A 27,777-nucleotide genomic window follows, 5' to 3' on the forward strand; every position below is an offset into this window, starting at 1 on the left:
ATTGTATATTTATTTGTAAGCAACTTCTGAAAAAAATTAAGAAATATTTCTCCACCAATCGATCCGACCTGGAGCACTGAGAGGCAGACATGCTTCCACTGTGTGTCACAGGAAGAGCTTGAACTCACTGCCTGTCCAAGTAGCGGTAGTATTAAGTACTGGAAGTACTGTTAGCTAGCATTTATAGAGCCCATAAAGTCTGCAGAGGGTTGTACATCTGTTATCTCATTTAGGCCTCACAGCAGCTCTGTGAGGTAGGTGTTATTACTATCCCCTTTTTACAGATGAGGAAACTGGGCCACAGAAAGGTTAAATGCCTTGCCCAGAGTCGTACAGGTCTGAGGCCCAATTTGAACTCTGGGCCTCCCGACTCCCAGGCTAGCACTTTATCTGTAAAATTTGGTAAATATGTTCCCCATGGTCTGGGAATTTTTGATTAATAGGAAAGCCTCACATAGATAACCAGTTTTCCAGTGTTTTTAAGGATTAGAATTATTAGGGTATTTTTAAAGCAGGTAACTTGTAAGGAATGACCGATTTTGGCTGAAAGAATGAATATCTCGTTGTTTAGAATTTTTCATTTCTTCCTTTCTTTTGCTTTTGACTTTTAGACAAATTATTTCTTTAGTAGAATTGCAATTTGCCTGTAGGTTTCAGCCAGAAAACCTCTTAAGTGGCTTGGACCTCTCCTCCATTGAGTCAGTTCAATCCTGCAAACCTTTGTCAAGGGCCTCTGTGTGGGAGGCACTATTAGGTTCTGGGTATACAAAAGGCAAACCAAGAAAAATTCCTTTTCTTTGTGCAGCTTTTCTATAAAGTCTCACAAGTTCACTGCTTTGGCTCTTCAGCTGTGCCCTGCCTAGAGACTTCTCTGTGTTTCTGACGTAGATGCAGTCTTGGAGGGATTAGAAATGGCTGGCTTGCTTGCTTGTGATTAATGCCCAGAGTAGGTTACCTGCAGGCTCTCGCTGTGGGGAGTTTTTGCCCAGGGAATAACGGCTTCACTTGCTTTTTCAAGTGCCAGGATATCATAATCTATGTGTTTCGCTGAAGGAAAACTGTACTGTTAGCCAAAGCACTACTTTTATCTTTTATTCTCTTTTGTATAATTACTTGTAGGTATGACATTTCCTATTCTTTCTCTCATTTTAATCTTATTATCTATACCTCAAGGAATATTGGTATATTTTTATCACTTAGAGAAATCGAGTTCTTATCTCATTCTGTGACTCTAATGTCTTATGTAGACATTAGACAAATAGCTGTGGCATATATAAATATTAAAAGTCTTTAAAGGGAATTCCAGGGATCTGAGGGTATTGCCTAAAGTCACCTAAAGTCCCTTGCCAGGGAAACACTTGCTGTGTCAATTCAGTCCAATATGTAAAATCTTTCCTCCTTGTAGTACTTAACTCTTGGTACATTTTAGCATTATGAACTAGTCGAAGTATTACCCTGTTAATTGTTCTGCCTTACCCAAAGTTTTCCTCAAAAATTTTGGTTTTATACTAAATAATTCTAATAGATGAAGAGAGACACATTTCACTGATGGGAGAATCACCTCTCTGTAAAACCATAAAATGCTTTAAGGTCATTGAAGATGGTAGGGATAAATATGTATCATTTGAGTAATGATGACTGAAACTCTGAGATTTTATTTTAAGTGTATATAAAACCCAGAAAATATTAAAGGTTTCCATAAAAGAGCCAATAAACAAATTGGCATTCAATAACCTTTGTTCATCAGAAGTTATTTTCTCTTAGAAAATATGTTTGCTTTGTTAATTCTCTTCTTATGTCAATATGAAGATGAATTGGATTTTTAAAAATTAGTACTATGTGATATCCTTCGGAACTTGGGGATAGGAAAATGGGGAATTGAAGCTGTTGCTAGTTCATAAGTCCTTCTATTTGGTTGAAGTTAGAGATAGACCTTTGGTTTTCAGTAGTTATGTAGATGGGCTTGTATGTATAATTGGAAGACCTTGTTTTTAACATGTCATCAAGTTTTGTTTGGAATTAATTTTAACTCTAAGCCTTTTTTTTTTCTAGAAGCAATTATAACACATTTTGCCTAGAAGGTTTAGAAGAAAATTAGGATTTCATTGGCTGTTAACAGCTGGAGAAGTAGGGTGTTTTTTTTTTAAGTCTAGTAATTCTAGAATTAAGAACACAAATTTTATGGAATTTGTCCAGAACAAAGCCTTCCCATTTAAACGTACACATAAATATATTCTAAAAGTGGAAATTTGTCCTTTGGCTTAAAAATTGGTTGTGAGGAGAAATTCTGTTCTCTTTGAACAGTACTGTAAGACATGTTAAGGATTGTTAAAGGCTCCCCTGAACTTGTCTTTTTGAGTTGCCATACTTTCCACAAACACTGGACTCAGAGTGCGGTGTTGTAAACCAGGTTATAGAAGGGATTCAGAAAATAGTTGACAAGCCCCAGTCACCTCTGCTAGGTACTCTGATCTCATAAAGCTAATAACCCAATTGAAATAATTTTATATAAAAATGGAATGTTCCTTTCTTGCCTTAGCATCAGTTTACTGTTATCTCAAGTGTGGGATTATTGTTTCAGTGTAATAATGATTAGATTTAGGGGTCTTAATGAAAATCCTTCAGCTAAAGATATGTGATGCAGAGTTATTAATGGAGGCTTGAGATTATTGGGCTGTTTCCTTAAACTGATGTGTGTTTATGGAAAACTTGAGCATGAGAAATTATGTACCATTCCTGGAGAGAATTTGTTTTTACTCTAAACAACTTTTAGGCTGCCAGTGCTGTACCCTTAGTAGTATCAAAGGTGTTGACTAAATGATGTTTTTATTATGATATTGAAATTCTAGATCAGAAATGAATGTGAAAACACAGCCAGAATTAGAAGGAAAGCAGAAAACTGGGGTAGGGGGGAATATTTTACACTGTTTCTCTGATAAAGGTCTCATTTCTCAAAATATAGGGAACTGAGAGAAATTTATAAAAATAAGAGCCATTTTACAGTTGATTGAAGGATGTGGACAGATAGTTTTCAGAAGAAAAAATTAAAGCTATCAATAGTCACATGAAAAAATGTTCTAAAACACTGTTGATTAGAGAAATACAAATTAAAACAACTCTGAGGTACCACTCCACACCTAGCAGATTGGCTACTGTGACAGAAAAGCAAAATGGCAAAATGCTGATGGGGATATGGGAAAATAGGGATACTAATTTGGTGGAGTTGTGAACTGGTTTAACCATTCTGTATAACAGTTTGGAACTATACCCAAAGGGCTGTAAAACTGCATACCCTTTGACCTAGAAATACCACTACTAGGTCTTTATCCCAAATAGATCAAAGAAAAGGATCTTTACACTCAAAAATATTTTTAGTAAAGTAGGCAAAGAATTGGAAACTGAGGGGATACCCATCATCAGTTGGGGAATGGCTGAAAAACTAGTGGTCTAGGATTGTGATGGAATATGATGGAATACTATTGTGCTAGGAGAAATGATGAAGGAATGGTTTCAGAAAAACTTGGGAATGCTTATGTGAACTGATGTAAAGTGAAGTGAGCGGAACCAGAACATTGTATACAAGTAGCAGCAATACTGTAACGATAATCACCTGTGAAAAACTTAGCTACTCTGATCAATATAATAATCCATGACAATGCCAAAGGACCTACAATAAAAAATTTTGTCTACCTCAAGAGAGAGAATTGAAGCATTTTTTTCCGCTTTCTTTATTTTTGCTTCTTTCCCCCATACGGCTAATGTGAAAATATGTTTTGCATGACTTTACTCGTATAATGGGTGTTGTATCATTTGCCTTCTCAGTAGGGGGCAGGGCTGAATAGAAGGAAAGATTTTGGAACTGAAAATAAAAATTTAAAAAAAAATCAATGTGAAAGAGAAAGATGAAGGGGTTTCTACCACGATTGTAACATGTTATGAATGCTTCAGGTTGGGGATTTCATATCTAAAATTGTAATTTGATGCATGAATTCCATGAACAAGATGGACTTCACCAATCTGAGTTGTCAGAAAGCTTTCATCTCTATGATAAAGACAGTCCTTTACAGGACTGTGGGTGCTAGCAAACATAGCAGCCTGGCCAGCTTGAGGTTATACTTTTAACAAAAGCTATGGTTTTTTTTTTAATATGGAAAAAGAGAGACATTTAAAAGAACAAAACAAGTATTGGTTTATTTTTCACTGGTGCAGAATGGAAGCTGCAGTTAATGGGATCCCACCTTTTACCAGGTTTCATTGCTGTGGGTTCACTTAGTTCTCTAAATGACTTTAGGTGCCTGAACTTAATGTTTACTCTGGGCTTCTGAAGTCTTTGCACACAAATTCCCCTGTTGTCTGTTCCCCAGCAGGGCATCCCTTCCCATTTGGAATGAATGTCAAACCTCTTTCAGCAAACAGACTGAGGTGATGATGCTTGGTTCTCTTCTGTGCTCTAGAGGGGGACTTAGAGGTTGTATAGTCCAAACAACTGACCTTACAAATGAGGAAACTGTCCAAGGTCATGTAAAGGTAGGATTCAGCGCCATATCTTTTGGCTCTATATCTCATGAACTTGACACTATCATGTTAGCCTTCAGTTCATGGAGGGGGAGATGAAAACAATAAGCAGGACATTGTCCCTCAAAGAATCTACAATCTAATCCATTTCATTCTAACAAGAATTAAATGCCTACTGTTTGCAAAGCATTATGCTGGGCCCTGAGAATACAAAGACAGAATAAGAAACAACTTATATGGGGGGTGGTTATAACATGTAAGTAGTGAAGCAAATAGTCTCTAACCCTAGAGAGGTAGGTAGGAACTATATTTCTTTTGAAAGACTTTAAATGTCAACCCTAAGTGTTAGTGTTTTATCCTAGAGGCCAGAAGAAGCTTCCATATTGGTTTCTTGAGTGTCATGGTCAGATAGAGCTTTAAAAGTAAAATCATCTTGGCTGCTATGTGAAGAGTGAGTTTGGAAAGGGCAGAGGAGGTTAGAAGTTGGAAGTCCAATTAGGCTGTCACAGTAGTCCTGGGATAAGACAAGTGCACAAATATACATATGATGACTGCTGTAAGGCTGCTAATGGGTATGCAGATGGAGAGATCCATTGGGGGACCTTAAGTAGATTTATGCTTATATTTCTGTAAAGGGAATAGAGATCATTCCTAGTAATGAAGCTTTTATTAAGTGCTGTGTTCCAGGAACTGTTCTAAGTGTTGTGGATGCAAAGACAAATAGGAAACAGTTACACCAGTTCTGCCCTTAAGGAACTTAGGTTCTCTTTTCACTGTGTCTGTGGATAGATCATCTCCTGATGTGGGAGCTTTCACATCATGAACCTTCCATGCCTGCCAATTCTGTGATCATCTTAAAGCCAGTTCAGGAGCTCAGGAGGTCCAGCCAGCATGGCAAAGGCCTTCCTCCAATCTCTCAGTGTAATGCAGTTATTAAAATAGTGGTTCAACATCTTCTAAATACCTCAACAGAAAGCTTCAAGACTTGGCATTGTAGGAAGGGACCTGACTGCCAACTAATGTTTTGTGGAAATATTGTGTAGGTTCTAATGTTTTGGGGGAGGAGGAGATGGGAGAAGTTTAGCCCTAACTTATGAAAACTAATTTTTTGTACTCTTTTTGGGAAACCTAGATCTTTTGCTGTCAGTTACATGTTTTGCCAGGAATATTTAACCTTCTCTACCCCTCCCCCCCCAGCATTGAAATGTATCCTGAATGGCATTCACATTCTGGTCTAAATAAATCCCAATTTAGCTGTCCTAGTTTGCTCTGAAACTTTGTGTTTCTGATACAGGATACTTTCAATTTCCTCAAAGAAACAATTATGGCTAATAAAAATAAAATATAGCATCATATTTCAAATATATATATATTTCATACTGTTGATTTAGTTTTATCCAGATTCTAATCCTCAACATAAGACTGCGTTATATAACTTGTCCTTCACAAGGAAATAAAAAGTATGTGGATTTTCAAGATTTTTTTTTTCATTTGCTAATCTAGGTTGTATGTACTTTGACCCTCTTTTCCTTAAAGAGATTCGGTTAATGGGACCTTTCTGAGAGAAGCAAACAGGTGTCTGAAAGGTTGTGCACTATTCTGGGAGAAATCTGATTAATGTTGATGTGCTAAATTTATCAGGTCAGGATTGTAACCTGCTGTCAGATTACATAGTTCATGCCAAGGTCAACTGTAAATCTTATATCAGTTTCACATGTTTTATATGTGAAGGACATTTAGAGATGAAACCAGTTTGCATTTAACAGCAAAATTAATTGTGTATTTTTGATTAGAAGTTGATTGAGAAGAAAATTTTTCCTTGAACAATTTGAAAACAATGATTCCGATGGCATTCCCAAGGACTGTACTTGGACTCTTGTTTTACCACAAATTGCTCCATTCAAATTATGTCTCTTATGGTGGAAACAAGTGTCTATACTATAGGAAAACAGGAAAACCTCAACAGGAGTTCACAAAATTAACATCACTGCTTGAGAAGGTAGCAGTTACTGCAGTTCACCTTGTTCTTATTAATATAATGCCACCAAAATATCGGGGTTGTTATACAGTTCTGTAAACATTTATTAAGTAACTGTTTGGTTGCTGGAACAGTTCCTTAGACAAAGGAAAGACCGGATCCCATGGACTAAAATTCTGTAAGGAAAGTCATCCCAGAAGGGATGGAAATCTGATAAGACTAAAACTCTGAAGACATAGCGAAGTAATCCCAGTGAAAAAAAGAAAGCTGTCATCCAAAGAGACCAATGTAAACTAATGCGGGTACATAGGAAACTCCCATTTAGATTTCAAAAAACTAGAAAATGGAAATAAGGGCAGGTAATAGGATGAATACAAGAGTGTGCTGTAGTCCTATAAGGACAGAATGAAGAATGATAAATCTCAGAATTAGTTGAGAGTTGCAAAGTTAATAAAATAAATTTTTATTCTAATCTTTTTTTTTTTGAGGGGGAAGGAAGGGCAATTGGGGTTAAGTGATTTGTTAAGTGTTTTGTCACATAGCTAGTAAGTGTGTCAAGTGTCTGAGGCTGGATTTGAACTCAGGTCCTCCTAACTCCATTTCCGGAGCTCTACTCACTGCGCCACCTAGCTGCCCCAGTAATTTTTCTTAAAATTGCATTGGTGAAAAGGTAGATTCAAGAAGGGCCAGGACTGCAGGTTGGAGCAAATAAGATGCTCATGAGGAGCTCAAGAAAGCCAAGCTCTTCCATTTTTCTTCTTGCCATTGAGGATTGTCCTTGGACTGACAAGCCCATAGAAAGGGCCACTCAAGCTAGGAAGCCGCTAGTAGGAGAGCCAGAGCCCCTCCCACTACGTATGTCTTCAAGTCCCCTGTCTGAGATGACCTACATCCAAAAGTACTGAAGGGGCGGGTGTGCTTGAGCCCACTGTTCAGGATCTTTGGGAGATAAGGGACAGTAGGAGAATTGGAGAAAGGCAGACATCTTAATTCTCAGAGAAGGGAGTCTGCAAACTAGGCTAGTTAGCAGATGTTTAGCCCGCAGAAGAGAACACTTCATTGGGTGAGGCACACTAGCTGTCTACCAGTAGTGGAAGGGTGATTAGACATGTTCTGCTTAGGCCTAAAGAGTTGAGTGAAGAGCAATGGGTAAAGGTTGAGAAGAAACAAATTTGGCTGGTTATAGGACAAATAGTAACAATTAGGTGTCCAGAAATGAAATGGGCTACCTTCAGAGGTGCTCTGGGGATCTTCTAGCAGAAGCTAGGTTGTTGTAGAAGGGATTCTTGCTTAATTGTCAGTTGGACTAGACAACCTCTGAAGGGCCTTCCCACTCCAAAACTCTCTGATAAAGACATAAAGGGCCTTTCCCCTGAGGGCCTTCCATTTAAAAAAAAATTAATTTGTATTGATATCTTTTTTTTATATTACCTATATTTCCATCCTTCTGCTCCTCTCTCTCTTATAACAAAATGTAAAAAGGAAAGGAAAAAAAACAGTTGCGTAAAATTACCTAACATATTAAAAAGTTTGACGTGTATTGTTCCACACTCATAGTTCTCTCACCACTGACTGCAAAGAAGTGAGAGGAGGTGGGGCTTACATTCTACTGGGGAGTATAATAGATCCACTAATATAGAATTGGAAGGTGATGTGAGGCAGAAGAACATTAACACCTGAGGGGATTATGGAAGGCCTAAGATGTAGCCATCTTAAAGGCAAATAAATAAAGATTCTGAGAGATGAAGAAGAGGGACTATATGCCAAGCACAAAGACAGCCCATCAGTAAAAATGTATCAAAGCACTGTGTGCCAGGCTAAGGACCAGGAATACAAAGAAAAGCAAAAGATGGTTTCAGTTCTTGAGGAACCCACAAGCTAATGGGGGAGACAGCATATAGACAACTATGTACAAACAAGCTCGATACCAGATAAATAGGAAACGAGGCATTAGAGTGAAGAGGAATTGAGAAAGGCCTCCTGTAGGAGGGGGAATTTTAGTTGGGGCTTGAAGGAAGCAAGGAGGCTGAGATGAGGAGGGAAGAGCATTCTAGGCCAGAGAAAATGTCTGGAGCCAAGAGAGAAAGTATCTTGTTGGAGGAACAGCAAGGGGGCCTGTGTCACTGCGTAGAAGATTATCTGGGATAGGGTGGATGTAAGGTATAAGAAGACTGGAAATGTGGGGCCAGGTTATAAAGGACTTTAAATGCCAAACAGAGGATTTTATATCTGATCCTGGAGGTGATAGGGAGCCATTGGAGTTTATGGGAGGAGATGGGGCGTCGAATGATACAGTCAGACCTTCCCTTTTAATGGCTAAATGGAAGATAGAATGTAGTGAAGGGAGATTGGAGGCAGGGTGTCTTACCAGCAGACTATTGTAGTAATCCAGGCATGAAGAGATGAGGGCCTGCGTGGGGCTGGCAGCAGTATCCTTAGAAGGGGGAATATGTAAATGGCACAGAGGTAAAATTGACAAGCCTTGGCAAAAGATTGGCTGTGTTGGGGGTGGTGGAGGCAGGAAGAGTGATAGTAAGGATTTGAGGATGACACCTAAGTTGCAAGACCAAAGGACCAGGAGGAGGGAGACTTGAAAAAGACTAGGATTCGGGAGGAAAGATAAGTTCGGTTTGGGACATGTTGAGCTTAAGAGGGCATCTTAGTCAGTAGGACATCCAGTTTGAGGAGTCTTATATGTAGTTGGAGAAACAGTCAGCAGAAAGGTTAAAGATGAATAAATAAACTTGAGAATGATAAGTATAGAGATAATAATTGAATCAGTGGGAGTTGATGAGATCACCATGTAAAAGAGTATAGAGGAGGGCCCAGGACAGACCCTTGCAGGACACTTAACCATCATAAGACCTGATCTTGATAAGGATCTGGCAGAGGAGACTGAGAAGGGATTGTCAGGTGGGAGGAGAACCAGGAGAGAGGGGTGTCCCAAAAAACTAGAGAAGAGAATCAAGGAGACAAGGGTGAGCTACAGGGTCAAATGAGGATTGAGAAGATTGGAAAATTTCTACAAATACATGGACACAGGAAATGGAATGTTGGGTTGGGACATAGTATGAAATGACGTAGTGTAAAATAAGGCCAGAAGGAAATATTGGAGCCATACTCTGACAGGCCTTAGAAACAGTTAAGAGCCCCTGAGAACTTTGGATAAGGTAGTGGCATGGCCAGATTTGTGCCCTTCAAAGACTCTTTGAGCAGCTCTATGAAAAATGAATAGGAGAGAGCCAGGGCTAAAGCCAGGAGACTATTGTAGAGGCTATTGCAATGATCCAGACGAAAGATGATGAGGGCCTGAACTTAGGTAGAGGCTGGGTGAATGGAGAGAAGAGAACTGATGAAAAAGGGCAGTGTGGCAGTTCTGTCTCAGAGCAGGATTTGCCAACTGCCTAGATGGGGTGGAAGGAGTGAAGGAGAGAGGCATCAAGAGTGAGTCCTGACATTTAGAAGCTGAGGAGCACTAGGAGAATGGCATTGCTCTTGCTAGAAGTAGGAAGTTAAATAGGGAACATAACTAATTCTGTTTTGGACGTGTTGAGTATGAGATGCTGATGGCAGACATTCAAGGGGAGACACCTAGCTAGGTGGTAATAGGGCCCGGGAGTTCAGAACAGAGATGAGGGCCAGACCGAGAGATGCTCAGATGCTTTAGAATTTCAAAACTTGGGATTCCCTGAGGCTGAAATTCTGCATATCACTTTGCCATACAAACAATGAGATTGAGATTGGCTTCTCTTGCTGTGCTAGGAGAAGGCTTCCACAGACATATATGCTGGCTATATGCCACTTCCTTGGCCCTGCCAATCCACCTAAATGTTCCTCTGTGATTCTGCTGCCTTTTCTCTAGGGATTGTTTTAAATTTATCCTTTATGTAGCTCGTTTGGACATAGTCTTTTGCCTGTTTTTTTCCAATTAGACTGTGAGCTCAAGGGCAAGAGCCATCTTGGACTTTTCTTCATAATCCTGGCCCTTTCCCACTAGACTGTGAGCACCTTGAGAGTCAGAACTGCCTTTTGCCTTTCCTAGCACAGTGCCTGGCATATAATAAGGCACTTAATCAATGTTTATTAACTGACTATATTTCCCACCTCTGACTACAGCTCTCCTTACAAATTTTATCACCAGAGTGGGAAAGCAGTTTCATATGGGTTCTTTTACTCATTAGGAACACATCTATATATTAGGAGAAATTTATTTAAGAACATGCTGTGTTACTGGTTATGCATCTTTATTTTGCTACAGCTTTACCCGTAATGTTTTAAAGTGGACTTTCGGGGCAGCTAGGTGGCACAGTGAGTAGAGCACCGGCCCTGGAGTCAGGAGGACCTGAGTTCAAATCCGGCCTCAGACACTTGACACATGTACTAGCTGTGTGACCTTGGGCAAGTCACTTAACCCCGATTGCCCTGCCAAAAAGCAAAACAAAACAAAAAAAAAGTGGACTTTCAATCTTGTAATAACCATTTCTCAAAGTTGACTGGACTTGGAGTCAGAAGAGATGCTGGTTCAAATTCTGGCTCTAACATTCCTAGTTTTGTATCTGAACCAGTCTCCCTCTTTTGGGTTTCAGTTTCCCCATTTGTGGAATAGGATTAATTTTTGGCAATACTATTTCACTCGGTTGTGGTACAAAAAGTGAGCGGTGAGCTTCAAAGTGCTATATCAACGTGAGTTACTCATCTTTTTCTATCTCTTTTCCCTTTTAGGGGTAGCAGATGGTGTAGGAGGCTGGAGGGACTATGGAGTCGATCCATCTCAGTTCTCAGGGACTTTAATGCGAACGTGTGAACGCTTAGTAAAAGAAGGACGGTTCATCCCAAGTAATCCTGTTGGAATTCTCACCACAAGTTACTGTGAGCTACTGCAAAATAAAATACCTTTGCTCGGTAAGGAGAGAACACTCTTACACACCTTCCATTTTTTCTGTTATAACACGTGACTTAAACAGCAACAAAAACACCCCCTCACCTGCCTGGCTTCTCTTCTCTTTGCGCTAAGCTGGCATGATAGAGAGACACAGCTCAAAGTAACCAGAGATCAGCCAGGCTCTACCCTGCCCTGGGACTGCTTGCTGCCTCCTTACTTACTGCTGAAAAATAGTGGTGGGCAGGGAAAGGTCAGGAAAACCATCTCTTCCCGCAGAGTACTGGTATCACAGCCCATCCTGGAGGGCTCGATGGTGGTCTCTCTTCATAGCCTTAAGAGGAAGTTAGAGCAAGTATCATTATGCCTCATTTTACTGATGAGGAAGCTGAACTTTTGAGAGGTTGTGACTTGATTAGGATCTCTTAGCTGGTAAGTGTCTGACATAGGTTTGGGATCACAGCCTGCTTACTTCATCTCCAAGTCCCCTGTTCTTGTTGTCTCTGTCTCTGTCTCTCTCTGTTTTTCTCTCCTCTCTTCCTCCTCTCTTCTGCTTCACAGTATTTATTCTTGGTGAATAATATTCTATTTATGCATGAGCTTTTTGAAGTGCCATTCAAGTTGCTAAAAACCATTTGATTGTTAGTAACTAGCATGACACAGAGGTGGATTCCCTGTTTATTAAAAAACTTCAAAAAGCATTTGCCCTCCTCAAATTGCCTTGGATTTACTTATTTGTATATTTGTATTCTCCAGGAGAAGGTAAAGTGTTTGAGGGCAGGGATTGAACCTCCATTTTCTAGTGCTTTCAACAACTAATTTTTATCTTGATATCTTACTTAAAGCCATGGCTTTGAGCTTATTCAATAAATAAATAATATGAACTTTACACTTGAAGGTATATCTATTATTGTTAATTGCTAACAAATTCCTTTGCCGTTGAAGGGTTACTTTCTGGGTAAGGGGTGGGGGAGGGTCATAATCAGAAATGAAGATAATAGAAAAACTTTGAATAAAAATATTTTTGAAAAATCTACCTTCTATAGTCATATATACATATATATGTGTGTGTTGCTAATGGAAGATACTCCAAACTGAAAAATAATTCTGAAATTTCAAGAGTAGGAAGGGATGCCCCAGGGTGCCACTCTGAGCTTCTTGTCTCTACATTAATTAAGCGCCCTGCTTTTCTCTGCTGCCCCTTGACTCTTGTCTGATTGCCCTGTTTTCTGAGATCACTGTGGAGCACACACAAGGCTATAAAAATAAAACTGATTTGGGGCTTGGGCTTTGTAAGGGTTTTCACATTTTTCCTGAATCTTGAAGAATTTTAAGCATAAAAAACATTAAAATAGGACACATTTCTTCAAAGTACATTTAAAAAAGGGTGCTTTGCTTTGTTGACACACACCCCACTCTCTAGGGCATGAATTCAGATGTGCCCAAATGCTCCATAACTCAGCTTCCAGATCATTTAGTAGAGGATGCCTGCAAATCTCGGCTGAACCATGGCTTCCACCCAAAATGGTCATCAATCATGGTGGATGCAGGAGGTTTGATATTTTGTCATACAGAGGCAACTGGTGGCTTGGTGAATAGAGCGCTGGACCTGGAATGAGGAAGACCTAAGTTCAAGTCCAGCCTCAGATACTGACTAGCTGTGTGACTTGGGCAAGTCTTGTCGTTCAGATCATTTCAGTCATGTCCAACTCTTTGTGACCCCATTTGGGATTTTCTTGGCAAAGATATGGGAGTGTTTTACCATTTCCTTCTCCAGCTCATTTGACAGATGAGGAAACTGAGGCAAACGTGGTTAACTGACTTGCCCAGGGTCACATAGCTAGTAAATGTCTGAGGCCAGATTTAAACTTCCTGACTCCAGGCCCAGCGCTCTATCTACTTTGCCACCTAGCTGCTTGGACAGGTCACTTAACCTCTGTTTCCTCACCTGTAAAAAGGGGATAATAATGGTACTTCCCTCCCAGGGGTGTTGTGAAGATCAAATGAGATAATACTTGTAAAACACTTAGCACAGTCCCTGGCACATAGTAGGTGCTATATAAATGTTTATTGGGACTGCCCCCCCCCATCTGTATTGCTTGAAACAACCCAAAAAAATATGGAGCACATCAGATTCCAGGGAAAGGCTAAGAACTCACCAGTTTTGTTTTTTTTTGAGATGTTTTAGCTACTATGGCCCAGGGTGGTTTCATAGACAAATGACCCATCTTACCTCAGAAACCCAATGAGGAGAATGCAGATCTTCTGAAGTCAACATATCCTAAGAATTTGAAAGGTCAGTCCTAACAAGGTTATCCCTCTTAATGTTTGCTGCCCCAAAGACTTACAAAACTGGGGGCTGAATGACAGTCAAATACTTCCATCTCCGGGAGTAGGAGGGATCTTTCTGGGAGCTGCCTAATGCTTGGGCTGCGCTTGGATGCCCCAGAGTGGTCTTTTCAGCCTCCTTTGCTCTTCATTTGCCAGCTCAATGGCAATGACAGTGCTGACTTCTTTCTTATTCAGAGCCTGCAGATTGGCTTGGTGGGAAATCTCTAGCTTTTGGTTGTCAAGAATTGGTTCCCTCTGTTGCCTGAGCCCCATGTGCCTCCAGGAATGATTTGGGCTGGAGAAAGGTGTATCCATTCCAAGCCAGATTTCATTTTGTAGGGTGAGGCCTTATTTTGTTGTTTGAGGCTTTGGGTAGTTAAGAATAACAGACATTTAAATGAGTTTGTCAGCTGCCTATGACCGCAGGCATAGACAATGATGTCCTAGTTTTGCCAGTGAATAACATGACTAGAGATTTGTCTTCCCCGCAAACCTTTCTTAACTTGTTGTCTTCAGTAGCTCTCTAATGTCCTCTCCTTCAGTAGGCCTTTGAGGGGTTGTGCATCTCACAAACAGATGGACCTACTTTGAAATGAAAGCTAGTTGATCGATTCATGGAATTTTGGAGTTGGAGGGAACCTTGGAAAGCATCTAGGTCCTTACGCCCACAAGAATGCCCTTTTACCACTTCCCTGGCAAGTGTTTATTCATCAGGCATCTGCTTGAAAACTTCCAGGGAGGGAGAACCTGCCCAGAGCAGTCCATTCTACTACTGGATGGCTGTAATTTAGGATATTTAGAATCTGAACAGTGATGTAATTATCTTCTGGATTATTAAAAAGCCCTGTAAATTACAGGTAAGCATTCTCTTCTTTGGAATGTCGGCTTTGCAATGATAATAGTTAGCACCAGGTCCTGCTAAGCACTTTGGAATCATTATCTCATTTAATCCACATAACAGACCTGAGAGGTAGATGCTGTCATGATCCCCATTTTACAGATGAGGAAATGGAGACAGGTTAAGTGACTTGTCCAGGATCACACAGCTAGTCACACAGCCTTCACCTGGATTGGAACTCAGGTCTTCCTGTCTCTGGATACTTTTGTATTCCCTTTAGAATTAAAGCTTCAGCTAATGTCCACATATAAATAAGCACACACATGGTCTTTTCTTCACATTGTAATGTGTTCAGTTCATTGAAGCTCTGTTAAGTGCCTGCTCCGTAGCAGTCTCTGCCCTCAGATGATCCTTATTTGAATATACGTCCCAGTTGCCATTGTCAGTCTCCGTATGTTAAGAGGCAGAATAGTGGTATAGAAAGTACCCTGTTGTTCGGATCCTGCCGGCCTGGATTCAGATCCTGACCCGTAATGTAAACTGTGTGATACTGGGCAGGTCACCTCAGAGCCTCAATCTCCTAATCTGTGAATGGGAATGACACCAGCAGCACCTCCTTGATGGTTTGTTTGAAGATCGAATGAGATGATGCGTGAAAAGTGTTTTCTAAACATTCAAAGTGCCCCAGAAATGAATTATTTATATGGTAAAATTCTGAAGTGAAAGATTGCTTCTCCATTCCATAAGCTACATGTGAAGCCTTTCCTTGGCACCAACGTCAGGTCCTCACCACCCCGTGTGGGATAATGTCTTCATGACCTCAGCACATAGAAATGGGTCACTCTTAACCCTAATTTAAAATGTTGATTAAGCTCTGCCCTGGCTTAAATGCTACTGCATCTCCTACAGAAGGCTCAGGTGCCAGTGATGCAAGAGAAATGTCAAGATAATAACATAGCTGACCTTGTGCTGGTATTTAAATATCAAAATTAGTATCTCACCTTCACAACATGCTGACCTTTTGGACGTTTTAATTGACCTCAGCTAGCTACAATAGAAAGGTTATTTCCATATGAATTATATTTAGACTGAGACTGAGACCAGACCATTTATTTTTATTTGGTTTCATTTCAGTGTTAAAACAGCATGGTTCGAAACAGACCTTTTTTTAAAAATATGTATTATCTGGAGAAATTGTATATAAGATAAACTAGATGATCCCCAAGGTTCGTTCTAGCTCTGAAATTTCGTGAATCCAATGAAAGAAACTGAAATCATCATAGTCCAATATTTGTGGTACATCAGTCTCCAACATTAGAGTTGGAAGACTTTATGCATCTACCGGGCACTTAGGAGTGGCTGGGATGAAGCTTTTTGGTTGAACTATCAAAATCCATTACCTTCTCTTGCTGTTTGCTGAAAGGATTCTCTACAATTCTGTACCCATTCCACTATATTGACAGTAATCAGCTTACTGTTAATACCCATCTGATCAGAATATAGGAGACAAAACAAGATCTGAACAAAGGAAATCCAACTAGGAAAATGCTTGTGTCTACCATATGACTAAAATACACATCCAGAGCAAATGTAAGAAGAGGCTTTGGCCTGATGCCTGTTTCCTTCCTTGCTAGGAAGCAGCACTGCCTGCATTGTGGTTTTGGATAGGACAAGCCACCGGCTGCACACAGCCAACCTGGGGGATTCGGGCTTTCTGGTAGTGAGAGGAGGGGAGGTGGTCCACCGATCGGACGAGCAGCAGCACTACTTCAACACTCCATTTCAGCTTTCCATAGCACCTCCTGAAGCAGAGGGAGTCGTCCTAAGTGACAGGTGAGTCTCTTTGAGCCTCTGGGGCCTTGCCCTTCCTCTTGTGCCTTCTCGTGCCCCTGCTGCTGTTTCTTCTCTTTAGTTTGATGGCAGTAGTCACTTTCAGTTCCCAGGGAAGGAATTGATGGGAAGATAAATTGACAGTGGTGGTTCTCTCCCTGCAAGTTCACAGAAAGAAGAATCCTTCTTGTCCATTCTGCCCATTGTATGTGGACACAGGGCTAGCCTGGCAGTCAGAAAGACCCAGGTTCAAACCCTGCTTCAGACACTGACAAACTGTGTGACTCTGGGCCAAATCCTTTGACCTCTTTTGGCCTCACATTCCTCTGAAACGGGTAGGATAATAGCACCTACTTACAGAGCTGGCATGAGGAGGATCCATTGAGATTGGATAGAGAGCATTCTATTCCACCTCAGCTGGATTCTGCTGCAACATGGATAACAGTGGACAGTGTCGTGAGAGCATTATCTTTAAGTCTGACAGCGAACAGCCCAGATTGAGTTGTATTTGATTGTGCTGTTATGGAACCCAAAGGCTGTCCCTTTATGTTGCTCACATCCATAACTTGAGAGCAGGTCAGTAGCCCAGGCAGGAAACCTGAATTTGGTTTACTGTTCAAACATGAGATGAGGAGTCTGGCAAAAGCCTTGGCCAGGTTTGACCAGAGAAAGGGAGTCAGAGGTCGCCTGGGTCAATTGGCCATTGTGGGGCAGGGGAAGATGTACTTCTGCTTGTGCTTTTTGCACTTATTGAGGTGTTCTCTGCCACTTTTTTCAAAGTTAAACTTTAAATGGCCTAGAACCTACTGTTTATCTGTAATGTGTTAAAAGATCTTAAAATGGCTCTTTTCCTAGCATGCATGTGAAAACTAGATAGTTGAGAAATGGATTCCCAATTTCATAGTCATTCCAGGTCAAATTAGAGATGTTGTTCCTGAGAGAGAAGCTTTAGTGATTGCTCACTGCCCTTTACCTGCTGGTCTAGATAGAACCAGATTGTAAGGCATTGAACCAGTTCTTGTTGCTAGCATTTTAATCTGAAGAAATGGATCTCATGTACAGTTTTATCAGTGTGTGGAGCTTGCTGGGAACTTATGGAGACTTGAACTAGATTATGAAATCAGCATACTGCTGTGGTTTCTTTTGGGGGGAGGAATTATAATAAAACTATTTGTAAAATTGGTTTAACCTGCCTAGGGGCATGAGCTGGGGACCTAAAGGGTAGAGACTCTTAAGTGCCGGGCATCACCATTGGCCAATAGCACCTGGGGAACATTGACTGGAATAGCTTTGATTTTTCATTTAGTTTGTGGCACCTGTTTCCATTTCAGGATCTGGCTGCTCTGTCATTTGAGTACTCTCAGGCTGGGGTGGAGGAGGTGGCCAGCCTGCCTTCGGGCCAGTGGCCGTTGCTTTCCTTGGCACTCGGGGCAGGCGGCCAGCATGTGATCCCAGCTCATGGTTCAGTACGGGCAGGTTCCCAGCAGCACAGTGTGTTCAGTCAGAATGGGCAGAAACTGCATCTGGCAGAAGCCCAAGTTCATGGATGGGAGTGTTGGGAGAAGAGAACAAAACTGGCCAATGGAAGGAAGTCTCTCAGAGGCTGAGCAGCAAAGGACACTCATGGAAAAAAAAACCACAACCAAAAGTTCAGCCTAAAACCGCCCCACTGGTCATTGGTCTCGTTTGTTACAAAAGACTCTGAGCAAACATCCAGAGCCAGTCCTTTGCTTTACTTCCACACCTTCAGGGTGGTTTTTAATTGTACTGAATCCCCTCTCCCCTCAACATTCTTCTTTTTGCAATGTCCCAATTTATTCACAACATGCAACTTCAGCAGAAATTAGGAGTTTTCACTTTTAGTTACCATGGTCATTATGACCCTTGGTCAGTGTCTAGTTTCCAGCCTCACTGCACAGGTGGGCGCCTTTCATGCCCTGCTCCTTTATTCACATCACCAAAGGACTTGTATGTGGAGGCCTTGAGGGGTCAGGAGCCAGTGTGAAATCTAATCTTGCCTCTTTCCACCTCTGGGACTCAGGGTCATTTGCCCATCTGCCTCTGTGTGGTTTCCTCGGTGTTAAATCTGTGATCATTGTCATAAATACTTGAACATCACCTAATAGCAGTGCTTCCCTTTAGTAGCAAGCACCTTGGGGTTAGAGATATAGAACTTCAAGGGTCTGCGAAGCACCTGCCCTCTCACCCTTGCCCTTCAGTCTTACAATTAGGAACCCTGAGGTCCAGAGGGTTATGTGACTCACTGAATGTTGGGGTCACCAGGTGGTGGTGGGGTAGACAGAGAGCCAGGCCTGGAGGCAAGAAGACCTGAGTCCAAATCCTGCCACTGACACCGTGGGACCTTGGGCAAGTCACTTAGCCTCTCTTAGTTTCCCCATCTGTAAATTGGGGATCATAACAGCACCTACCTCCTGGGGTTGCTGTGAGGATCACTGGGACAATATTTATAAAGCACATTGTGAACCCTAAAGCTTTGTGTAAAGTATTTCTTTTGCCCAGTCACCCAGGTATTAAGTGTCAGAGGCAGGATTTGAACCCAGGTCCTCTGACGTCTGAGCCAGTGCTCTTTGCTCTGAAGGTCAGGAAAAGGTGAACTGGAGAACTTGTCAAATGCATGCCCCATGCAGATGGCAGACAAGAAGCTCCTTTATAAAAGCCATCTCATGGAAGGAAGTCTAGCGGAAGCTGGGCTTGAACAAAAGCTTTTTGTCTTTCCTTCCTCAGCTTAGCTCTGCTCCCCTTGTCCTCTTCCCGCCTCAGTCTCTTTGCCATTTCTTGTTGCCTAATCAGCCTCTAGATTTTTTCCCCTAAAGGCAGTTTAAGAGGTTAGGCCCAACCTGGTGATCAGTGTTGACATCTTGATGACTTTGGATCATAAAACATTAGGCCCATCCTGCCAAAAGACCTACAGATCCACCTTACAGGGGCCTTTTCCCATTCCCTCCACCTGCCCACTCCAGGTCTTTTTGTCCAGTCTCAAGTCTCTACTTTATTCCAAGTGTATTTTCCTGCCTAAAAAATTGTCTCAGCTTTTAAAAAATCAATTTTTCCCCCTTGGAAACTTTAAAAGGCTTTTTAAAGCTTTTAAAAATATATTCCAAGTCAAAATCCCTGCTTCAAAGAGTCCTTCATTTAAATAAACTGTAGCAGTCGAGGCAGAGAGATGTTACAGCAAGGATGTTGCCCTCAGAACACAAGTTCCTCTGGTTCTAGGTGTTCCCTAGAGTCTCAAGACTCCTAAGAGAACATGTACACCCTCGTATGTGGAGGGGAATTCTTGTCATTTACTTTGCTGGGCTGGTTAAGCCAATGTCTTTTGCTTTGGGGAAAAAGAGAACAACTTAATGTTTGTTGAATGGGGAAAAAAGAATCTACAATCTCACGTGTTATATATATACATACGCACACACACATGATACAGCAAATTCTTCTGTAGGAGAGATAGTGTAGGTACTTAAGAGAAAATCATTGTGCATAGTTTCTTTGATTTCGAACACAGGTGCTCACACAATATAATATTCTGGCTTCTGAGAGCCATTTTCTCTCGGCTCCAGCCCTCTCGGTGGTGATTAGGACTGGGCCCTTTAGAATTAGGAAATGAGAAAATGACTCATTTTAACCAGGAATTTTGAAGACCATTAACATGTGAATCATCTTAAAACCCTTCATTTCTCTTTGAACCACATGAGATTCAGTCTCGTGTCAGTCTTGATTTTTAATTGGTGGTGTCTGTTGTCCTCTGAAAATAATCCATTTTCCTAAAACATTCTCATTAGCTTAATGTGCACTTGCTTCATTCTGATTTCCTTGTCCCACTAAGAACAGCCACCTTAATAGGAAATAAGCTAATTTTTATAAACTGTTGTAAAGTAGAAGGGGCTGTGGGTACAGGTGACACTGCTTGAGGCCTGATTGTCCCTCTGAAAAAGGAGCCTAATCGGATGTATTCTTTCCATCGCTTGGTCCAGATTGAGGTGTGTTAAAGTAGTCAGATCAAAGAAAGTTTCACAATGCAAAACGATTCCATTGATGCAAACCAAAGAAATACATCTTTGGGAACTTTGTACCATGTCTGTAAATGATTTCCTTCCCTTTGTTGCTCATGACCTTGTCATTTCCACAGCCCGGATGCTGCTGACAGCACTTCTTTTGACGTCCAGTTAGGTGACATCATCTTGACAGCAACAGACGGGCTTTTTGACAACATGCCCGATTACATGATCCTCCAGGAGCTGAAAAAGTTGAAGGTAATGGATAGCAAATCTTGCCTGCTCAGCCCAGTGAGTGTTTCTCCCCGAGCTTTCAAGGGGCCTCAGCCCAGGGTGGGCAGTGCTCGCTAAGCCCCAGTTTGCCAACTTGAGCAGAGAAATCATCGTTCAGATCTTCCAAGTGAATGCAGATGTAAAGACTGGAAAGATGGAGCTGAAGTGTGTGTGTGTCTGTGTCTGTGGCGGGAGGGGGCGGTGTCACGCACCTGTGCCAGCTTATGCACAAGCCATCCGTCGGGAAGATAGGCAGAGTTGGGAAGTGTTAAGAGAATGAACGGCAAAGGATAATTTTTACCTCATTTACCTTCCTACTTCTCTTTCTCTTCTTCTGGTCAAAGCATATCTAACAAGAGGTGGGGATGACAAATTGCACAGGATCCACCCCGAGCTGGGTACAGTTCAGGAATCCATGTCATCAAAAAGCTTTGTCTCTTAGACCCCAGAAGGAAATTAAGGCAGCTTTTTCTGTTCCTTTGGTCTCTACATTGTTACTCACTTTAGGCACATAGGCCCGTGTTTGTATTAGTAGCTGTTTCCTAAAGATTGTAAGTTTAGGAAGGTGGCCCTTTGCCTCTCATGCTGACCCTTGGGGGCAGGGAAATAGGGAAGTCAGTCTCGTACTAGCAGGAATACATTCAAGGCAACAGGCCGTTATGGATTTCCTCCTGTGTGCCAAACCATGTACTAAGCTCTGGAGATACAAAGAAAAGCTAAAAAAAGGCCCTGGCCTCTGGGGACTGCCAATCTAGTAAGGGAGACCACGTGCAAACAATTTTGCACGAACAAGGCGGCACTAGGATTAAGGACTGAGAATAGCTTCTTGACTTGAGACTCAAAGGCAACCAGGAGGCAGACATGTGGAAGGAAAGAGTTCCAGGCATTGAGGATAGCCAGGAAAAATGCCTGGAGTTGGGAGATGGAGATTTAGGTGGAGGACTAGCCAGCAGGTCAGGCTCACTGAATCCTAGAACACATGGACAGTGATGAGAGTGTGATAAGAAGATTGGAAAGGTAGGAAGAGTTTGAAAAGGCAGCCAGAGGAAGATCTCTTTGCTGGTCTAAGTGGAAAATGAACTGGAATGGAGGGAGGCTGGAGGCAGGGAGGCCAAATAGCAGGCTGCTGTACCAGGAGCTGAGGAAGTGATGGAAATATGGAAAATATAATTTAAAAAAGACTTTTTTCCAAGTAATGGTTACATTGTATTAAGAAATTATGTCCCTTCTCGCTCTAAATCTATGATCTTCTGTGGGTTAGTCCTTTGAAAAAGAACTCATTTGTCCTTCATTCCAGAATTCAAATTATGAGAGTATACAACAGACCGCAAGAAGCATCGCTGAGCAAGCTCATGAGCTGGCATATGACCCAAATTACATGTCACCTTTTGCCCAGTTTGCATGTGACAACGGATTGAATGTGAGAGGTAAGTAAGCCTTTGGAAGCTTTTGGAATTCTGGGGCATGGGAAGGGGAATGAAAGTTTCCTCAGCAACAACAACACTGGCCTTTCCCTTCATTTGCTCCTCCCCTACCTGTGCCTTTGGACCAAGGTCACCAGGAGAGTGACCACCTTTCAGCGCCCGACCCTGTTGGCTCTACAAAATAGGGATAACCTGAAAGTTGCCAAGTACCAGAACCTCATGCTTTGAACTGAGCTCAGAGGGCCTCTGGGCAAATCCAGGAAGAGACCAGGCATTCTGGGCAGCTTTGCCAACGTGTCCTTCACATGTTTGACATTCTTCTTCCTCTCTTACTGCTACAGTGTTTGCTTCAGAAAGGGAGACAATGTTAAAACTGTTTCTGGGTGCTTGTAGATACATGGTACTTACAGAGAATTGCATAACTTTACCATCCTGATGGTAAAGCTCCCTTCTGCAGCTTCTCATCGAATGAATTTTTGCAGTCACTTGGTCCAGATTCATGTCAGTGTATGTCTGCCACATTGGTGAGACTGGTGGGCTTCTGGCTGTTGCAGGGTCCTAGCATGCAAAGTAAGAACTCATGCCACAGCTGCTTTGCAGAAACAAGGGTTATCCACATTATGAGAAAAATCACTTGAGTAGATCATGGCACGGCTAAACCAGTGATCCTTCCGTAAAGTATGAGAGGAGTCACTGAGGGCCAGTTGCTTCCCCTCATGGAAGGTGATGGGGAGAAGCTTACCAGCTCTGGGAGATGCTGCCTTGGCTTTTTAAAAACCATACCATGCTCTGTCCCACGGCACTGTATTGATAGGCAGAACCTGCCTCACCACAGTTGAGGCTTTGATGCTTCAGGCCATCTCTCTGCCTTCTCCTTTGGCTTTTTGTGGTAAAATGTTGCAATCCTTTCTCCTTTCAGGAGGAAAACCAGATGACATCACCGTCCTCCTTTCCATCGTAGCTGAGTATACAGACTAACTCACCTCAATGTCAACCTCTGACTTTCCTCTTCCTGTGTATGGACTGTTCCTGCTGGCAGGACCGCGTTTTCCTTTGCCGCTGATCTCAATGGCCAGTGATTTACGCCTGTCGCCTGTCTTTTTACAACCCAGTTGAGATCCTTGTTACGAACCACTACTGTCATACTACTAGCTCATGTCTGCCAGCAACAACTGAAGAAAACGCAAGACTTGAAGCTTGTCCTTCATCGCTATTTATCCTTTGCAGGGAGAGGTGGAAGGAAGACCTTCAGAGCCAAATAAATGGCTGCTACTTTCAGAATTCAGTCGGTGAAGTATTGAAAATGAGTAATGTTGGTAGATTGTAATTCAAAACTAGAATGTGTAAAATTTATTTTTTAAAAAAACCACCACAAATCATATACTACTACATCTACTAGAAAAATGCATTACTCATTGAAGGAAATGTTACACATGAACCTTCACATGCATAGTCTGTTGTTGTAAGATGATAGAGTATGTCTGTGTGTTTCTGGTATAACCCCCTATTTTTCAGGGGCTTATAATTCTGCTGTAAAACATTGCTCTGAATTCATTTTAAGCTCTGGATTCATCTTAAAGTCTTGAGCCCAAGAGCCCTTTTATTACAAAATTGAGAGAAAAATCAGTTTAAATTCTTTGGATGCAAATGTTTGTGCTTTTTAAAATGATGCTTAATTGTGCTCCAGTGACTAAAATTTTAGTAGCTCATTAGTCCAGATAAATGGGCTTTTGGGACAGTTTTGAAAAGCTGAGAGGGTTAGGAGTAGGAGAGGGGAGCCACTCCTTGCCAAGTTTCATTGGAGGTCAGGGGAGAGGAAAGATTACTCTTAAGGTTGTGAAACTCTTCAAAGCCCGGAGATTTAAAATTATGGCTGAAACCCTGTTTATCTGTCTGAATGTGTTATAGGGAAGTATGCCAATGTCTCTGTGCAGGAACGGGAGACTGGAGGGAGGGCCAAAGACTTGCAAATGCTGGCTGTGCCCTTGAATTGTGCTGGCTTCTGGTTACCTAGACCTTGTTAAGACCCACTTTGTGTAGCACACACTGCATCAAATTTAACTTGATCCGTGTCAGCAAACACTTTTTGTAATGGCAAGAGCACTTAAAGGCCCCAGAAACAATTCTTTGTGAAAATCTGACATTTGCAGTTTCCGTAAAAGAAATTTAGGGATGTCAGATTCAAACTTAATGTTTACAGTTTCTTAATAGCCATTTTACAGCATACTGTTTCCATTTAAATTACCTAGCATCCAAATTCTCCATTATCCGTAAGCTCACATTTACTTTTGAGGCTCATTTAAAAGTTGACTGCTGTAAAGCTATATTTTTGGGTCAGTTTTCCTTTTTCCATTAACTTGGTGGTAGAAAGATATATACTTAGAAATCCTTAAATTAAAGCCATGTTTTATATATACATATACATATATATATATATATATATATATATATATATATATATATATATATAAAAAGTCAGGTAACATTGGTGTTTAGATGAGAATGCAATTAAACCAGGCAAGTATCTACTTGAGGAGAATGTAGAAAGTCTGTTTTCCTCTAAAGAAGATCTTACTCTGCCTGGTTTATTGCATTAAAACTGTTATGTTTGAGGTTACCTCAACTGGTTTTAAAAGATTTTTTTTTTGTGAAGTTGTACTGTATATTTGCAAAACTGTATGTCAGGCTTTGGTTTTATTTAAAAATTGTTTAACATGTACCATGTACATGTCATTACTATATTTCAAAGCATCATGCTTGTAACAGGCATTTCATTTATAATGAGAATGAGTTATTCATTTGTAAGCCATTCAGTAATTTATCTACTATTCCTAAATTGGCATAATGTTAGATATATATATATATATATATTTTGAATCACCTTTAATTACATGTCAGAATGCCTTAACTACCCTAACTTGATAAAAATAGCATTCTTTGGTAGAGGGGATGGGGGGGAGGGGAGGGAGTGTTAGAATAATGAGAAATTGTAGTGCTGTGATAAAACATGGAAGAGTGAGTGTGGCACGTGGCGGGTATTTATTTTGCACAAACTATTTGCAGTCTATATGTTTTTAAGAAACAGAAGGTTGCATCCAGATGGATTTTTTTTGAAAGGAATATATTCATACTTAGGCTGATGGCTTAATTTCTTTTGTTTGGGGTTTTCAATTTCTTCTGGTCTGAGGCATTTGGCCTTATGATCTGGATGTTTTTGCATTAATTTTCCAATGCCTACAATTTTGGTTCCTGGGAAGAGGGGAGCTGGCAAATTACTGGCTACTCTCTGCTCAGATTTAACCCCAAACAGTCTTTATAGAGCTAGAGAGGCGGTATTTTATACAGTTTACTTAATCAGTTTAAAGTCTTGCTTGACAAATGGTTGTTAGAGAATACAATTGACAATTTGTTCCCGTAATGTTGAGAGGAGTTCTACAGTAGAAATGCCCGAGTACTTGACCTATAGATTAATGACCCAAAGTCTTTTCTCACTCTTTATCCCTCCCTTCCCCCAGTCTTCCCTGTGCTATTATGTTATATCCACTCTTTTGTAACTATTAGGGGGTTATCAATCAGCTCCTGCTTTCCCCCTTTCCCTCAGTGGTTCGAGATTGTTTGGCCTTTGGGGGATCCTAGATCTTGGGGAATGAGTGTCTGAGCTGTGCCACTTCATGTGACTCTAAACCTGAGGTTTGTGCTAATGATAGCTTAAATCAAGCAGTATAAGTGAAGCCATTTGCCTCATGTAATGGACTTTTATAGCAAAAGAGAAAATTTGGATTTTTAATTTACAAATTAAAGATTATTTATCCCTCACTGGATGCACCAAAGACCAGTAAAGTTTATAGCTTTTCCATCTATATTTATAAAGCAATACTGTATTATAAAGAATTAATATTTTTATCACATGCTTGAAAATTTTATTTTGTTCTGTTTGAAAATGTGCACTCTAAACATATCAAAACCTTATTTCTTCCTATGAACTTAAGCTGCCTGCGCACAAAAAAAATCTACTGAATGGAGATACAGTGGGGTCCATGTGCTTTTTTTTCCTTTTTTTTAAAAAAAGCCCAGGGTAGAGAGGTGAAGAAAAATAAGGGGAAAAACAGTAATTTTTTTTTTGTCCCGTAATAGGATAATGTAGTGGCTTGACATGATTGATGGGTACTAAACCACAAAGAGAATCCATTCCAGGTATGTTTGTTGGAGGGTTGTTCTTGTATAAAATATTAGGTTCAGTGCTTTGCTTGATGGAGAAAGTTTTCTCAGTTGAGGGAATTGTTCTGAAGTAAACATCCCACACCAAGTAACCAGACAGGAAGTGTGGGATTTCTTTGGGAAAAGTGTTAAGGATGTGTAGAGAAGATGGGCTTGGACTATGAAATGTCTTTGCTTTCAGATGTTAATGATTCCTGGTCATCTTACTTGCTGTCTTTTGTTCAAACTATCGCATCCAATTTCCCTGGGAAAAAGAAGTAATACATGTTTTGTACTTAAAGAAAAATTTAAAACATAAATCAGAATCTGATTCCATTTATAGAACTGAACATGTGAAGAGAGAACTAACATGAGATTTGGATTCAAGTTATAGGACATTTGGAAAAAAAGTTCTGAACTGAAAATCAGCTATTTCTGTTCAGAGATTACAACTATATCAAACGGCTTATGGCAAAGTTGGCTAAAATAACAAAGCAAAATTGAATCTGTACCTGTACTAATGAGAATTTTTTTTTCTTTTGAGACTATCATTACCTGTCTTACAAGAGGCAAGTACGTGAATTGGATGTCTGAAGTATAACTTATGCAGGAATAGTTCTGTACATACATTTAAATAAACTGTAAAGATATTTAATAAATATAGTATTTATACTAAAATGTGTGCACGTGTTTGTTTTTAATTCAAGCAGTAACTGAGTAATGTAGGTACTGTTTCTTTGCCTGTAATCATACATTTTAGAGCTGGGATTTTATAAAGCCTTTATTAATTCATTAGCCTTGTCATATTCTTACTATTAATTTCCCACCTCTTTTCCACCAAGTCAATTCCTCAGAAGTCTTGCACTCAAACAAATATATATGTATTAGATAAAATAGCAACATTTGAAAAGATCTTAACTCTGTGCCTCCTAATTGGGTGAGATGAACCCACAGAGAGCTATATGTCAGCTTTGAACTTGGCATCATGGAGTAGGAAGAAGCCCCTTCTGAAATCTGATTTTAAAATTGAAACTCTTAAGTGATTGCAGGTGGATAGCAATAGTCTAAAGTAGTGTTTCTTTCTTAAACTGTGGGTCATGACCCCATATAGGAAAAATTTGGCAACAGTAAAAGGTTTCTAAACACGCAGTGACCAAAAGTTAATTAAAAATCAAAGACATAATGAATCTGAGGTGTTTCTGGCAGTGCTTGCCCATGTTGCATTGTGCAGCTTCACTACAGCCTTGGTTCTGAACGCAAAACATGCACACTTTGCACTGAGCATGCCGTCATGCCCATGCAGCGCCAATGAATGCTGCTGAAACAGGAAAAGGAGTCTCGAGTGGAAAAAGTCAAAGAAACCCTGATCTGAATCCTTGTGCTGCTTGGCCAGGGCCTGCAATGTCATGGAGGACATAGCCATTCTTCCACATTTGAGCCCCATCTGCCCACTTAGGAGAAGACCCGAAACTTCTGCAAACATCTACTGAAATAGCCATAGG

General features: G+C 40.9%; 1 protein-coding gene across 1 annotated transcript in view; it reads left to right on the forward strand.

Moving 5' to 3' along the window:
- The window catches only part of PPTC7 (protein phosphatase targeting COQ7), a 37,054-nt gene extending 10,101 nt beyond the window's left edge, over positions 1 to 26,953 (forward strand). Inside the window, exons 2-6 of the mRNA XM_036761080.1 lie at positions 11,216 to 11,395; positions 16,176 to 16,374; positions 20,516 to 20,639; positions 21,952 to 22,081; positions 22,998 to 26,953. Coding sequence (XP_036616975.1) covers positions 11,216 to 11,395; positions 16,176 to 16,374; positions 20,516 to 20,639; positions 21,952 to 22,081; positions 22,998 to 23,056 — 692 coding nt within the window. The 3' untranslated portion in view covers positions 23,057 to 26,953. The remainder of the gene's footprint in view (positions 1 to 11,215; positions 11,396 to 16,175; positions 16,375 to 20,515; positions 20,640 to 21,951; positions 22,082 to 22,997) is intronic.
- Positions 26,954 to 27,777: the final 824 nt, after the last annotated feature.

The sequence above is a fragment of the Trichosurus vulpecula genome, chromosome 1 (genome assembly GCF_011100635.1).
Source record: "Trichosurus vulpecula isolate mTriVul1 chromosome 1, mTriVul1.pri, whole genome shotgun sequence".
In the NCBI taxonomy this organism is placed as follows: domain Eukaryota; kingdom Metazoa; phylum Chordata; class Mammalia; order Diprotodontia; family Phalangeridae; genus Trichosurus; species Trichosurus vulpecula.